Source organism: Rhamphochromis sp. 'chilingali' (assembly GCF_963969265.1).
Source record: "Rhamphochromis sp. 'chilingali' genome assembly, chromosome: 14".
Lineage (NCBI taxonomy): Eukaryota > Metazoa > Chordata > Actinopteri > Cichliformes > Cichlidae > Rhamphochromis > Rhamphochromis sp. 'chilingali'.
In genome coordinates this window covers 16977615-16993138 of record NC_137941.1, presented here as the reverse complement: position 1 = coordinate 16993138, position 15524 = coordinate 16977615, and the positions used below count along the sequence as shown (strand labels likewise).

Sequence of the window (15524 nt, the reverse complement as noted above, 5' to 3'; positions counted from 1 at the left end):
ATCAGGTTAAATTAGTTCATATGTAAGTTTGTATCAGTGGGCATCTGCAGGGCTTGTTCCAAATTTTCACATACTAAACTGCTGGCATGACACTTAAGTATGTGAACAATATGAAAATTATAGTCCTTTTAATATACTGTTTTCTTCTTCTTTCGGCTGCTCCCTTTAGGGGTCACCACAGTGGCTCATTTGTGTCAATCCCACCCTAGCATCTTCCTCTATTACACCAATGCTCTGCATGTCCTTTTTCACTGCATCCATGAATCTTTGTGGTCTTCCTTTTTTCTTCCTGCCTGGCAGCTTCATATTCAACATCCGTTGGCCAGTATATCCACTATCCCTCTTAGCCTTGGACATCTCGTTTTCAGAAAACTGATTTATATATAATGAATTATATATAAATCAGTTTTCTCAACTAACGAATGAGTTACTTTGTTCATAACAAAAAAACAAGTGTGTCATAGTTTGCTAGGTCAAAATGTTTGCTTCACTGATGGTGCATCAGGTGGTGCATACATAGTCAATTCTGAAAAAGAACCACAATTTTGATCAATATGTGGCACATCTAACCAGAGCACTGATTGCTGTGTGGACAGTATGTGGATGCACATTATGGATATTGTCATCCATGATGTGGGCAAGTCGGCAGTGTAGTAAGTACACCTAGTTATTAATCTTACTTGGTTGACTCGCAACTTCTCACCCTTTGTCAGTGGCATAGGCTCCAGCCCCTCCTCAGGTAAATAAGTGGTTAGGTTGGATGGATTTTGATCAATGATGTTAAAATGAATTTCCCTGTTGATTTACATGTATGGACTAATGTTAGTTAGTATGAGTGCTGTCCACAATACGAGCTTGTTTTTGCTTCAGATATTTGAGACGTTACTTGACAAGTAACTAAAGATATAAGTTGAAGATGATGCCTGTGATTTTTAGCTACATTTACAAGTATCACTCTGAGAAAAAGACAGAAGAAACCAAGTTTCTTACGTTTTTCCTCAGGCTATGTAAAGACTTTTTTTGGGTGACACCTTTGTGTGTACAGTTTAGCTAGCTCAGACTGAGCAGCATTCTCGTGGTAGAGAAGACTTGAGATTGGCAGCATTACTGTCCATAGATTTTTAGGTTGGTGATTTATTTATTTAGTTTGGGAAAGAGTTGCTAAAAGACTGAGAAAAGTGGTGGAATCTTTCACTGATGTCGCCAAGATGTCGATAATGACGTGACATGACATGATGATCATTGTCTGGAGTGAAAAGTATGTTGAGGCTTCAGGGCTGTGTGGTTAAATAGTTTCCCATTTGAAAACAAAAGATAATGAACGCCCAAATATAGAAACTGAAAACCAGATACCTTATGCAACAGACAAATATGTGATCAGGTGGATATTCTATGTGGCTCTACTTAGACTGTGATTCTTTTTGAAAAGTAGGGCTGATTGATGCACACACTGCATCATAGGGCAGGAGTTTGTTAAAACGATGATATCTGCCCGGATTTGGACCACAACAGCGTGGGCTGGTTGTGCTCTCATGATTGTCCCACAGCGAACATTCCTACCTGGAAAACTAAAGCCTTTTGCTAGCACAGCATCATTCTCCACTGTCTATTAGTCAGAGTTGGCACTGGGACTGAGTGCACTTGAGTTGTAGCTGACTAGGAGAGAGGAAGTTCTTTGTACTCTGCCTCAGAACAGTATTAACTCTCTAAGTAACCTGAGTATTATTGACGGAGGAGGTGTGCTGTGTGAAACAAAGGTCCTCTTTATGAAGGAAAGACACTGGACATGTCTTTCCTCTTTATGGAGGAAAGACAGACATGTCCAGTGTCAAAACGAATCACGCTGGATGAAGAGCTCTTCTAAGGCAGTCCAGCAACATGTAAAATACCAAATGATTGACTACCAAATGCATTTCACGAATATGATACTCATGATGTTCTATATAAGATGAATAAAGGTGTTGAAAATAAAGCAGGTAGGATAGTTACACTTTAATAGGACAAGGAAATGTTGCTGTGCTGTTAGCCTGTGAGGCCTTCTAGCTGAATCAGCAGGATAAAATGTTGCACTACTGCATTACAGGTCCCATATCATTAAAATACATTTCTGCTGAGAATTTTCTAAATGAAAGTACGAGTTGTGAATATGTAAAGTCTCTTATTCCCAGCAGTCTTTCAGCCCCTTTGTAACAAGAACGTTTGCATGCCAGTTTCCCCCTCTTTCTACTTAGAAAATGGGTAACTAATAGGCTGGAATTGAGCTAGAATTTACTGATAACGGAGTATCAAAGCATGCTGCTAACCTGCACTACTGTGCATGGACAGGAGCAAAATGTATTTTAGCAGACTTAAAGATCATTAGGAGTTTAACTGTAGGCTGTATTTAAAGTTGTTTTTTTAGGTAGAAGCTGTTGTCAGACCACTCTTTATAAAAAGGAACTGAAGCTGTTGTCTTGGTTAAAACCATCAGTCTCTGCTGATAACAAAAACAGTAATTTTACCTTGCAGAATGCATAACTAGTTAATGTGTTGGTATGACTAATGTACAAACATCTTAATTCTGACTCGAACAACAGTAACCTGGTGTTCTGAGGTAATAGGAGTTTTTTGCTTTTCCCCCTTGAGTCTGATAGTTTCAGTAAAAGAAACCAAACATTGCCTGGTGCATCTAATGTGGTCAACATAATGATTAGCTTTAATCACTGTACACAGATCAGATCTCCAGGAAAATAAAATGCTGGCCATGAACTGTGGAAACTTGACCAATTTATAACCAATAGAGAAGAGTCGTGTGTTACTTGGACTTAATTTTGCTTTGTCTTTTTCATTGCAGCTAAACACAGCTGGCTTTCTGTTCAGTTTACATCTGTTTTGTTTTCTTCTCTCTTCTCTGCACTCATTTATATCATATTTCGATACAGCTGAATTCACAATCAGTCTCTTCTTACGGGCATATTTTTCTGCTCCTGTTGTTAGACAACAGAATAACAATGAAATGTTGACATTAACGTGGCCCATTTACACAAGGAAAAACTGCCAAAACACTGGAGTCATTTACCAAGGCACTGCACTGTTGAAGTCTAGTTTTTGTTACTGTGACACTGTCTGATGAAGTCTACATGCTCTTATATATCATATCGTACATACTCGGATTTAAAAGCAAAATGGTCACTCAGAGAGCCGACTGTCTGTTTTTAATCGTCACCAAACAAATTCTGAACAAGGACATGCCTATAAACTAGAGCTGGGCGATAGAACGATAACGATATGTATCGCGATATAACTTTTACTCGATAGAGAAATTAAGCTATCGCGATAGACCTCGCCGCTCTTGTCCTCTTAAAAAAAAAAAAAAAAAAAAAAAAAGATCAGCCAATCCAAATTAAGTAGCGCAGAGCCGAACCAATCACAGCCGCAGCGTCACGTCGCGTGACTTGTAACGTACAGCACAAGTGCCAAGCCGCATGTGTGTTTGTTTGGGAAGCAGCCAGCGGGTAATGGAGGAAATGAGTGTGCCGACTAGAAAAATCAACCGAGCGTGACCGAAGAGAAAACAGATAATGGTTCCAACGCCGGAGAGATTGTCGAACGGAAGAGCCATAGAAGTTCCGTAGTGTGAAGGTATTTCGGCTATTTCAAGTCTGACAAAAAACAGAGTAGCGTGCACTGTAAATTGTGCCGAAAGCAAGTCTGGAAATACAATGAACTGGTGCATGCGTCACACTGTGCGCCACGTTATTGTTTCGGTGAAATGAATTTCTACAATACTGTTAATTCTACTCTCTGCAGTGTTTAAATGCTTACATATACACACAGTTACTGTCCCTCCACACATACGACTCGGTTCTGCTTCTATGCCCCAGCTTTGTTTACTTTTTCCCACCGAGGCTTCTAGACTTCTGATTGGCCAACATTTCTGCACGGTTAGGAATCTAGCGCCACCTGCTGCTTTGGCATGTTCATAGCAGCGTTTTCCTTCATTTCTGCCTTTATGTGTGGACGGGATTATTTTTTAAAACGGAAACGGAAAATCTCCGTTTTCAAAAATACCCGTGTACGTGTGGACGTAGCCTCAGTCTCTGACTGGAAGCGCTAATTCGTCATTCGGCTTTTGTCAGACTAAAGTAACCGTTAAAACTGTTTGAAAAGCTCAGCTATACAACAAGGAGAGATTGAGAATTTCCTTTTAGTTCTCAGTTTATTTGATATTGACAAAAGTTAGTCAGTTTTGTCTGTTCTTCTGTAACACAAACTAAGATTTATTTTTAGAATTAATATTTTGTTTCTAAGTGGAATTGACAATTTAGTAGTCTGTTTCGTTTGTTCTATTTTGAAACTTAAACGCTTTAGCGGCTGCCTTTTGTGTAGTTTGCAATATTTGCCTTTATTTATCTGAAAAAGTCTCATGTTCCTTAAGTACATCTACCCTGTTGAACTTATTATGGGAAATAAATAATATAATAAATAAATAAAAACAAGCTGCTGATTATTTCACATTTTACTTGTGAGCAACGGCACATTTAAATCTTACAAATATAGTTATTTGGCTTATATCGTGATAGATATCGTTATCGCCTGAAATGAAAAAAACATATCGTGATATGAAAAAATCTCATATCGCCCAGCTCTACTATAAACCATTAAACAAATCTTCGTGTAGCACAGTATGTTTGTATAACCTGGATTTCTCATTCTTCCTGAACACTGTAATAGAGCAAAACATCAAGCATGATCAAATGAACTCTTTAAAATAAACAATCTCTCCTGTAGGTGTGTTAGCTGTTTGGGGTCAAAGTCTGCAAAATCACTGTCGGGCCACATATTTTCTACATCTGTCCAAATTGTCACGGTTTTGTGTGTTGTGTTGCACACAAAGAAATTTGAACATTATACATAAGTGGTTCATAACACACAAAAAAAGGATCTGCACCTGCTGCTTTGCTGCACTTACAGAGTCACAGGAAGTGTTACTAGCAGTTGCTGGTCAAGTGACTGTATTGTCCTTTCTCAAACACACAGGGTGTGGTTTAGGATTGTACAGTTCATAGCACATCTTTCTTTGTTTGCACTGTTGGTGATTACACTGTACACATGGGTTGCCGCCCAAGCACGCACCTTCTTTTATTAGTTGGTGTCCCATATGCCCGCAGTAAAGCTTTTGTTTGGGATCTTTAGACATTTCAACTGTCATGAAGATCACAGTTTAATGACTTTAAAATGAGGTGAAAAACCGGGAGAGCCAGGAGTGTCCCCCCCCCCCCATTTTTGCCAAGCTAAACTTAATTGAAGCAAGGCAGAAGGCTTGTCCTTCTAGTTGTATTTTACATAGAAAGTTTAAAAAAAAAAAAAAGGGGGGGGGGGGGGGGGTTGACATTTGGATGCTACCCTCTGCAGCCAATCCACCCCTTAGCGTTATGCTTTCCATTTCCTAACTAAAATGGGTCTTGTGTTGGGGAATTTGTCTGACTTGGTCCCACCCTGATCCAACAAATGGAGGGGATTCGATTTTGCTTCAGCCACCTGGACTGGTGAGTGACTCTGACGAAACAGGGCAGAATACTAATGCCGTCAGCTCAATGCTGTTCATTAAACAGCTTGGCATGGGATGAGTCTTGATTGTGATGGCCTTAAACGGTTTCATTATCCCTTTACCAGCGAGCACATTTAACAGATGCTGTGTATATTTCACTCAAAGATAACTGTAGTTTTCAGAAGCTCTTGCTGTACAAAAGTGGCTTTTGTGCTATTTATAAACAAACCTGTTCAACCTGTTTATGTTTGCGCTCCTTTTGGAAATTTGACTCTGTTATGGCACTGTGCGCTTCTCAGACTCCACCTCTTCCTGCTGCAGTTCTTTACACTTTGAAGTCTAAAAAAGGCAAACTCAAACTTGACTTACAGTCAGTCATGGTGAACTCTACAAACTCATTTTAGGAGAATGCATGCAGGAAGTAGTAGATGCATATTTTTCTGTTTGCTGGTGCATTTACCCAGGATCACAGCACTGGGCCCCTTTGCTTTTTTTTTCCCATTTACTCTCTGATCTGTGCCAGACCACCACCCCTGCCCCATCTAGCTCCCACAGCATGTTTTGATTTGTTGTCTTTTTGTAGGTCTGCTTACATTATGAGCTTTCCAAATCAGTGGTCAGCCCTTGTTTTTTTTGTTTTTTTTGCATTGGCAAAATATTTCTCTGGGTTGACTTTTCCTCACAGCTGCTGACTCATTTCCCACACTGGTATTCTGTTGTGGGGAGGGAAAGATGGAAAGGATTTCAGTTTGGGTGTGGGCATGTATCCATCTGTGCATGTGAGCCCACATGGAGAGAACAGACAACCATTACAGTTGTGGGAGTTGTTAAGATATCATATGTTGCAGACAGCTAGTGTATTGAAAGACATGGAAACGTATAGATGGCATACTTAAAGTACGTCTTATTTTATTAATTTACTAAAGAACCAAAGAACCAGAAATCAAAGAAAGGGGTCAATTAAGGGTAGAAGTAACAAAACACATGATCAGCATTACAGTTTTGTATTTTCTAAAGGTAGTAAATAAGTATTCTTTCAGTTTATGGTCATTTTTATTTCAAGTCCAGTTTTCTATTAAAATAAGAAAGCGTGATAGTTGAGCCTTTAGTTGTGTATAATAACCTTGCATGTGATGCACTACTAAATGATGGCAAAATGTAAGAAAACTACAGTGTGAGGAGAGGCTGATCATTATCTTAAACCCACCCATATTACACAAACAGCTGTGATTGGCCCAGCACGAGCAAGTCTGTGTGGAAATTTGTTTGATCGGGAGGGGAACCAGAGCAAATGAAACACGAGCTCTTGGATTTGTCTGGTTCCCATGCGCACTAAATACCTTGTTCTGTATAAACTTAAAGGAATTTTTTTAGTTCTTCCATTCTTTGGTTTCTCATACTTGTTGGAGTCAGTTGTCTGATCGACATTTGCGTGTTTACATTTCAAGTGGTTACTGTGCTGGGCACGTTCTGCACATAAAATGAAAATGAATTTATCTGTCTGATCTGGAAACAGCGAGCTGTGTTTAAGGGTGTTTTTGTAAAGGGAGACGCTAATAAAGACAGATTTTTCTCTTTCTTGCAAAGAAGACAGCGGTTGAGTGATTAGGTTTCTGGACAGAACAGGACATTGTTTGAAAAAGGCCCAGGAGTCCATGGCAACAGGGAAGTCAGACGTGAGAGATCAGGGAAAGGTATGGGGTAGAAGCCAAGCTGCTCCTCAGCTAATGCCACAGACCAGGATTCAGTGGTGCTTGTTGCATTCCATTAACCTACATTTTCATCCCTCAACTACTAACTCTTTAAAGTATAAACCAAACAGTAGATTTTATCCTTAGTGAAGACTTTTGCTGAGTTCTGATAAATCCATGTAAACTGCATAAATTAATAGCTGCCACTTCTATTTATAAAGACAGTCACAGACTTGCAGTATTAGTAACCCTCATGTGTTTGAGTGGCTTGTTGTTAAATAGAAATATGTAAGCTTCACACTATGTATAGACACCTTGCTTTAGTTTGATGTAGATTTAAAAAAAAAAAAAAAAAGACATGTGGGAAGGGAGCACAGGAATATTAATTCTACACCTGGAATAACATTATTTCAGTACCGTAAATGTCGGGCTATAAGCCGCTACTTTTTGCACAAGCTTTGAACCCTGCGGCTTTTAGTCAGGTGCGGCTTTTCTATGGATTGTCCGTGATTTTTGTCATATCGTAAGACGATTTGTTTTGTGTGTTCCGCTGTTGTACGGCACTACGTTGCCTGGCGGAAGGATCGGGGTTCAAGAGTGGTATGTTAGTCACATGTCCGTCCGCCAGGCAACGTAGTGCCGTACGAAGTAGCGCGAAAAACAAACTTCAAAGTAGCGGTACGCGTTCAGCGGAAGTCGTGGATGATGAGCGGCGATAAACTTGCAAGTTATGCCCAACTCCACCGGTGGATTCTGACAGCGTGGAAAAGTGTGAAAACATCCACGATCACCAACGGATTTTGAAGGGCTGGACTGCTGCATGATGGAGAGGAGGACACCGCCACGGCCCTTCTGAGGGTGTTCGACTCTGACACTGACAATGAGGATTTCTTTGGTTTTGAAAGTGACAACGAAGGAGAGAAGAAGAGTGGATGACGAAGCCATCCTGAGCCTGTTTGTATCCGACACTGGAGAAGAGGACTTTGGTGGTTTTAGTGCGCAGGAAGAAGAGAAAGATGGTGGTGAATGACTGACTTTTCTTCTTGTTAAAGCTGTGTCACTGCACCTGAGCCTAAAAGGTAGTCCAAATCTATTTTTCTGGTGTGCTGTAGGCTACTGTTATGTACTACATGTGCAAATATGTACCCATAACTTGTTTTTCAAAATATTAATAAAAGTGATGTCTCCAAACAGCCATCTCTTTCCTGACAATTCCCTTTGTGCATATTCTCTTACATATGATAAGTCAACATTGAAACACCTGCGGCTTTTGGTCAGGTGCGGCTAATGTATGTACAAAACAGGATTTTCTCCTGATTTTAGCTTGTGCGGCTAATATTTAGGTGCGCTTTGTAGTCCGGGAAATACGGTATTTATTTATTTATTTTTTTAAAGGGGTTTGAAATGCTATACTAGTGTAACTAGTAATAGCGTTTCTTCCTAGACTATAAATCCATCTAGACTCCTCACAGTGGTCTCACACTGCAAAAGCTATTCAGATGTGGGTCTTTTGCATAGCACTGCTTAAATAAATAAATTGCTGGAGATATGTAATATAGCATATAAAAGAACAGGTTCTAGGATCTTGGATATACCCCATGCTTTCCAAAGCAAGATAATTGCATGTGCTATTGCACAGCAGTAGTAACTTCTTGAAATACTAAAAATAAATTATCCCCGTCACTGAGACAGGATTTAACAGGAAATGACTCTGCAGCACTGTCATGGTTATGTCTGAATGAAGCCGTGAGGAACATTAAGGTATAACTGACCTGTGTCTGAATTCCCCTCTGTAAAAGACTGCTAAAGGAAGCAGTGTTATGTATTCCATGTGTCCACTTTGATGATAATCAGTGGGATGTTGTAAAACAGAAATGGTTGCAGTAATTCACTCTGACAGATTTAACATAAAGCTTAGTGAGTTATTCGGGAAACTTGCTATCAGCAGTGTATTTGGGCTTCATCCAAAGGCTACATTGTGAGGAGAAAGAAAGACTGAGGAAGGATGAGATTGTTTGTGGTTGATTCCTCAAGTCTTGACATGCTGCAGGATCTAGACCTCAGTGGAAATGTTTATTTAATTACATCATTTAATCTGAAGGTAAATGTCTCAATCAGTCTAATCCTATAGACTTTGTAGTTTCTGTTTTTTGTTTGTGTCATCTTTTGTTCTAGGATTCTTGTTTTAGTGTTTCCCAGGAATGTACACTAGAGCACAATACATCTGCTTAATAGTTACAAGATTCATGTGAAATTTTCTGTTTTAAAAAAAAAAAAAAAAATTGTTTCATGAGAATGCTCTGTTAATGAAACAAAAAAACCTACATTTTTTAGAACCCTACATTTATATTTTGAGAAATTAATAATATTGCTTTTAATCTACAACACCAATTCTTTCTTTTCTTTTTGCAACAGTCTATAAATATCTGGGAACAGCAGTACAGGCAGTACAGCTCAGCATACGTACTTGTCTACTGTAAAGCTGTTGTAATAGCTGCAGTATGTAGTTTAGTATTGTCTTGCTGAAATATCCGAGGCCTTTCCTGAAAAAGATGCCTTCTGGCTTAGAGCGGTTTTCTCTAAAACCTTTACATACCTGCGTGGATGTACTATTAAACACTGACACTGGCATCATTATAACTCCACCCAGATTAAGATTAACAATGAATGCCAAGCAGGGGGGGTTATCTTACCAATGCATAATCAGGCATTAGCTTCTGATGGAGTCTGCTAAACTGTAATCTACTTCTTTTTCTTCTTTTAAAAACAGTAATGTTATATCTGTAATACCAAATGTAATTTGCTGTCTTCACTTTATGGCATTTTGCTGGAAAAAAATTCTCTTGTTTTAATCAAAGTATTTTTGGGTTACATATTTTAATAACTGAGTGACCACAGATGGCGATCAATGTCCATTTTTCCCAGTATTATGCTGCTCACTTTGGCTTGACCCTTGTTGTTTTTCAAAGTGGATTATGAATATAATTTCTGCTAAATGGAACTTGTTGTCTTGCTGTGTGTTTTAAACCATGGGGCTGTTTCCGAGCCCTGGATAATGCCTGCTAACCAAGGCTAATGTTTTTGGGGGGTTTTCTCCTGTGTCTCTTTTTCCTGTGCTGATGGCTGCACTTGTTGTCTTTGAATATTGATCATTGCTACATCCACTGCTTGGTTCCCCCAGCTGCGCCCCGCTTTCCATGCTGCTCTTGTTCTGACATACGGCTTGTGTGTGCTTTATAATTGCACACACATGCTGCCTTTGGGACACATCCAGTACTTTGTGAAGCCTGCTTGCAAAGTTCACAACTTCTTACATAGAGCATGTTTTAAAATGTCTCTTGAGCTTTAGTGTCACTGACATTTTACTTTGATTCAAGACATGAAGATCAATACTATAAATGTAAGCTACTATATATCCTAAGTTAAACCCAATGGTGACAAAAATGGTGAAAGTGTAACAGAACTTGAAAGAGCAAATGTTAGTGAAACTGGTCCAAGTCAATGGGTTCAGCTGTCGCCCAGCACGTTGTTACAGTTAAGTAGTGAGTGAACTGATGACTTATTTTCTCTAGCAAAGATCAGTGCATGAGTGAAATTCCTTCTTCCCCAAACCATATCAAGAATGTGTCCTTGTTAAGCTTGCCGAGATTTATTAAAAAGAAACAAAAAAAAGCCTGTGCCTGTGAGGATCCTGTGGATTTAACTCATAAATTTGTGTGATGCTTATCTGCCAGGTCAGGACGTAGAACGACTCTGTTGATGCTATGGACTATTTTTCTTGCCACAGGTTTTCAGTACCTTCTCTAATGAGGAATACGATCGGCGTAACGATGATGTTGACCCAGTTGCAGCATCTGCAGAGTATGAGCTGGAGAAGAGGGTGGAGAAGATGGACGTGTTTCCCGTGGAGATTGAGAAAGGTGGGTTTTCCATAACTAAATGAATAAATAACACATATTAAAGAATAAGATAAGTTTGTTCTCCAAAGCCAACCGTATGTTCACAGATCTTAACAGTTGACCATTGTAACTTTGGAATAGATTTGCATTAATAGTATTTATGACAGTCAGCAGTTTCTTTAATCAAATGATGGCGTATGGTGTGCATAGACCTAAAAACAATTTTGCAAGGATGTGCTGACATTGAAAATATAAAGAGAGGTGATAGCTTGCCAATCATTAATGTATTAAAATATTATTAAATTTAACTCTACGTGCCAAAGCTTTACATCTTCATCTTCCAAGTATACACATGGCATGAAGCTGCCAAACCCCCCCAAAAGTCAACGACACTCCTAGAGATTGTATTCAACACCAGCAGTTTCACAGGTTGACGATAGCACAGGCTACAGATGAGCTCACCCAGTCGTTTATGTTTTCACATGTGGAGGCTATCTAGAGTTAAAAGGTGGGAATTCAAGTTTGCTGTTATGCAGTTCTTTCTACCCATTCTTTAAAATGTGCTTATTTTCTCTTTATCCAGGAGACAATGGGCTTGGTATCAGCATAATAGGAATGGGAGTGGGAGCTGACCAGGGTCTGGAAAAGCTTGGGATTTTTGTGAAAACCATAACTGAGAGTGGAGCAGCTGAGAAAGATGGACGGTGAGTCACACTGCTCCAACCTTCTTCTGATTAGACTTCGAAGAAAAAAAAAAATGCATAAAATGCACCGTGTACTACACCACAGTGTAATGTCACACAGCTACTGACACACCTGAAAAAACATGTTTATTTATAACTTTGCAACGAAGCTAATGGATATACTCAAGAAATTCTCCACTTTAGTAATCGTTCGGTTTCTGTTTGTTGTGATATTTAGATGTGTTTTATTGTCATCTAAAGAAGGGGTGTGTAATATAACTCCCCATTTGAAGTACTTTGAAATACTCCATTTTGTGATCACCTCATTTTCTGTCTTTAGCATTCAGGTCAATGACCAGATAGTGGAGGTGGATGGTATCAGTCTGGTGGGAGTCACTCAACTGTTTGCTGCCACAGTGCTAAAGAACACCAAAGGCACAGTCAGGTCAGTTCAAACTCCAAAACTTTAATTAAAAACAACTTTAGTTAAAATACCTTACTGTAGAGCTGGGCGATAGAACGATAACGATATGTATCGCGATATAACTTTTACTCGATAGAGAAATTAAGCTATCGCGATAGACCTCGCCGCTCTTGTCCTCAAAAAAAAAAAAAAAAAAAAAGGTCAGCCAATCCAAATTAAGTAGCGCAGAGCCGCAGCGTCACGGCCGCAGCGTCACGTCGCGTGACTTGTTACGTACAGCACAAGTGCCAAGCCGCACGTGTGTTTGTTTGGGAAGCAGCCAGCGGGTAATGGAGCCAGCGCGTAATGGAGGAAATGAGTGTGCCGACTAGAAAAATCAACCGAGCGTGACCGAAGAGAAAACAGATGATGGTTCCAATGCCGGAGAGATTGTCAAACGGAAGAGCCATAGAAGTTCCGTAGTGTGAAGGTATTTCGGCTATTTCAAGTCTGACAAAAATAGAGTAGCGTGCACTGTAAATTGTGCCGAAAGCAAGTCTGGAAATACAATAAACTGGTGCATGCGTCACACTGTGCGCTACGTTATTGTTTCGGTGAAATGAATTTCTACAATACTGTTACTGTTAATTCTACTCTCTGCAGTGTTTAAATGCTTACATATACACACAGTTACTGTCCCTCCACACTTACGACTCGGTTCTGCTTCTATGCCCCAGCTTTGTTTACTTTTTCCCACCGAGGCTTCTAGACTTCTGATTGGCCAACATTTCTGCACGGTTAGGAATCTAGCGCCACCTGCTGCTTTGGCATGTTCATAGCAGCGTTTTCCTTCATTTCTGCCTTTATGTGTGGACGGGATTATTTTTTAAAACGGAAACGGAAAATCTCCGTTTTCAAAAATACCCGTGTACGTGTGGACGTAGCCTCAGTCTCTGACTGGAAGCGCTAATTCGTCATTCGGCTTTTGTCAGACTAAAGTAACCGTTAAAACTGTTTGAAAAGCTCAGCTATACAACAAGGAGAGATTGAGAATTTCCTTTTAGTTCTCAGTTTATTTGATATTGACAAAAGTTAGTCAGTTTTGTCTGTTCTTCTGTAAAACAAACTAAGATTTATTTTTAGAATTAATATTTTGTTTCTAAGTGGAATTGACAATTTAGTCTGTTTCGTTTGTCCTATTTTGAAACTTAAACGCTTTAGCGGCTGCCTTTTGTGTAGTTTGCAATATTTGCCTTTATTTATCTGAAAAAGTCTCATGTTCCTTAAGTACATCTACCCTGTTGAACTTATTATGGGAAATAAATATTTAAATAAAAACAAGCTGCTGATTATTTCACATTTTACTTGTGAGCAACGGCACATTTAAATCTTACAAATATAGTTATTTGGCTTATATCGTGATAGATATCGTTATCGCCTGAAATGAAAAAAACATATCGTGATATGAAAAAATCTCATATCGCCCAGCTCTACCTTACTGGTAACAAGAATGTATCGCTGTTATCTTAAAATATTAAAATAAAGCTAGTAGTTGAGTCTGTGTTTTTTCCCATAAGAGGTCAGAGGTTAGGTGTGTTTGTTTTCTCTTTTGAGGAAAGGTTGCACAAAGTATGCATTATATTACTGATTTATCATAGGAAAATCAAACATCCCTGCGTGACACGGGGAGGCCTGAAATGCAACCCAAAATTTGCATTTCCCCCTAGTAGGCATAACAGATGCTCTGCAGTGTGGTATTTCAAAGCAGCATGTAAAGTATTATGATAAATAGTTTACTAACAAGGTTAACATTAACAGGTTTCTGATTGGTCGGGAGAAGCCAGGAACACAAAGCGAGGTAGCCCGCCTCATAAGTGAGACACTAGAACAGGAGAAGAACCAGCAGCAGCAGCAGGAAGACCTGGATGACCCGTATGAACATTCAACAGAAGAGGTGAGTCAGCTGCTCCTTCACCCCTCTCATATCTTTAAGGGATTAATCATTGGTCATCCTTATGCTATATTGTTGTCACGTGGGATGAAAGATAGAGATGTGAAAATTCCCATAGTGATGACATGACATCATTAAAGTACTGTGAACAGAAATTGTAAAACCATGTTGTACATCAGACCGTCCAAAGAAAAATTAAGCGTCTGCTGCTTGAAAACTGGTAATTATTATAAAGCTCACATGCCACGATAATAGCACTATCTCCTTTTGCCACGCCCTGACCTATCCCACTCAGCTCAACCAGCAAATGAGCAGCTGGCTGTGAGTAAACCATGTGTCACCATTCGGCTGTGTTGGAAAGTGTTCATTTAACTACCGTCTGTCTGCTGGAGTTGTGAAATGTTTGCTTTCAGAAGTTCAAGCTGCCACAGGCCTGAGCTTTTGCAGCAGAGAGAGCGAGAGGATATGCAGTGCAAACAGGAGGTTTTCAGGCACTTTTTTAAAGTGATCCACATTGTTCTTAATTTTTTTTTTTTTGACTCATTCTAAGATGGATTAAATTCATTCACTTAATTTTAAACACTGTACTCTTATCAAGCATAGCAACCCCACCCCCTTTTTTTTCCCTTTTTTTTTTTAAAGCTCCATGTTTTAAGGGTTGATTCTGAGAAAAAGGAGCACAAAATTCCAGTATTCATTTAATTATTCATTTAATTCATAGCAGTTGCTCACGCTGTAACAGTTCTAAAACTGAGCAGTACAGCTGTCCAGAATGTCACATCCGCTTCCAGTGATTTCCCATGTGGAGCTGTTAATGGCAGTTTAAGCATGCTTGAATGGTGAATTCACCTCTTTGTTTGTGATCAGTTAATGATCACGTCATTAGGCTTGGCTCAAAAATAAATAAATGCAAGTGACATTTTCTTTCCTTGAGATATTCTTTTTCTTTTGTTTAAATTAATTTCTTTGAAAGAAAAGCCAAGGTATGAACTAAAATTGTCATCATAGTATTTACATTTGTTACTGCAGATAGGTGTAGTCAACCTACAGGTGTTTGAATATGATAAAATAATTACAGTGTTTCTTCCAGACATTGGGATCAATGTTGACACATGCTAACCTTTGTCCTGTGCACAGAGGGTGTGTTGCTATTGGCAATATCAAATGTCATGTGTGATATCACATTTTAGGAGGACCGGTATGAAGACGACGATGGAATGGATGAAAGGATTCTGGGATCCAATTTCTCTCCTGGGCGAAATGTAGAGGTGTTTGAACTCCCTGATTCGGAGTCCCTGTTTATGCCGACCAACATGAACAGCTCTCAGATGGCCTTCAAGTTTAAAGAGGCATTACTATCGACATTT

At 39.3% G+C, this 15524-nt stretch overlaps 1 protein-coding gene across 4 annotated transcripts in view; it reads left to right on the top strand.

Moving 5' to 3' along the window:
• ppp1r9ala (protein phosphatase 1 regulatory subunit 9A-like A) overlaps positions 1-15524 on the top strand; it is a 28381-nt gene that overhangs the window by 4762 nt on the left and 8095 nt on the right. For 3 of the 4 annotated variants that reach the window (XM_080902350.1, XM_080902348.1, XM_080902347.1), the window contains exons 3-7: positions 11009-11141; positions 11704-11824; positions 12144-12248; positions 14025-14160; positions 15348-15506. In XM_080902350.1, the coding sequence (XP_080758476.1) occupies positions 11009-11141; positions 11704-11824; positions 12144-12248; positions 14025-14160; positions 15348-15506 (654 nt within the window). The remainder of the gene's footprint in view (positions 1-11008; positions 11142-11703; positions 11825-12143; positions 12249-14024; positions 14161-15347; positions 15507-15524) is intronic. The other variant, XM_080902349.1, reaches the window with a different exon arrangement.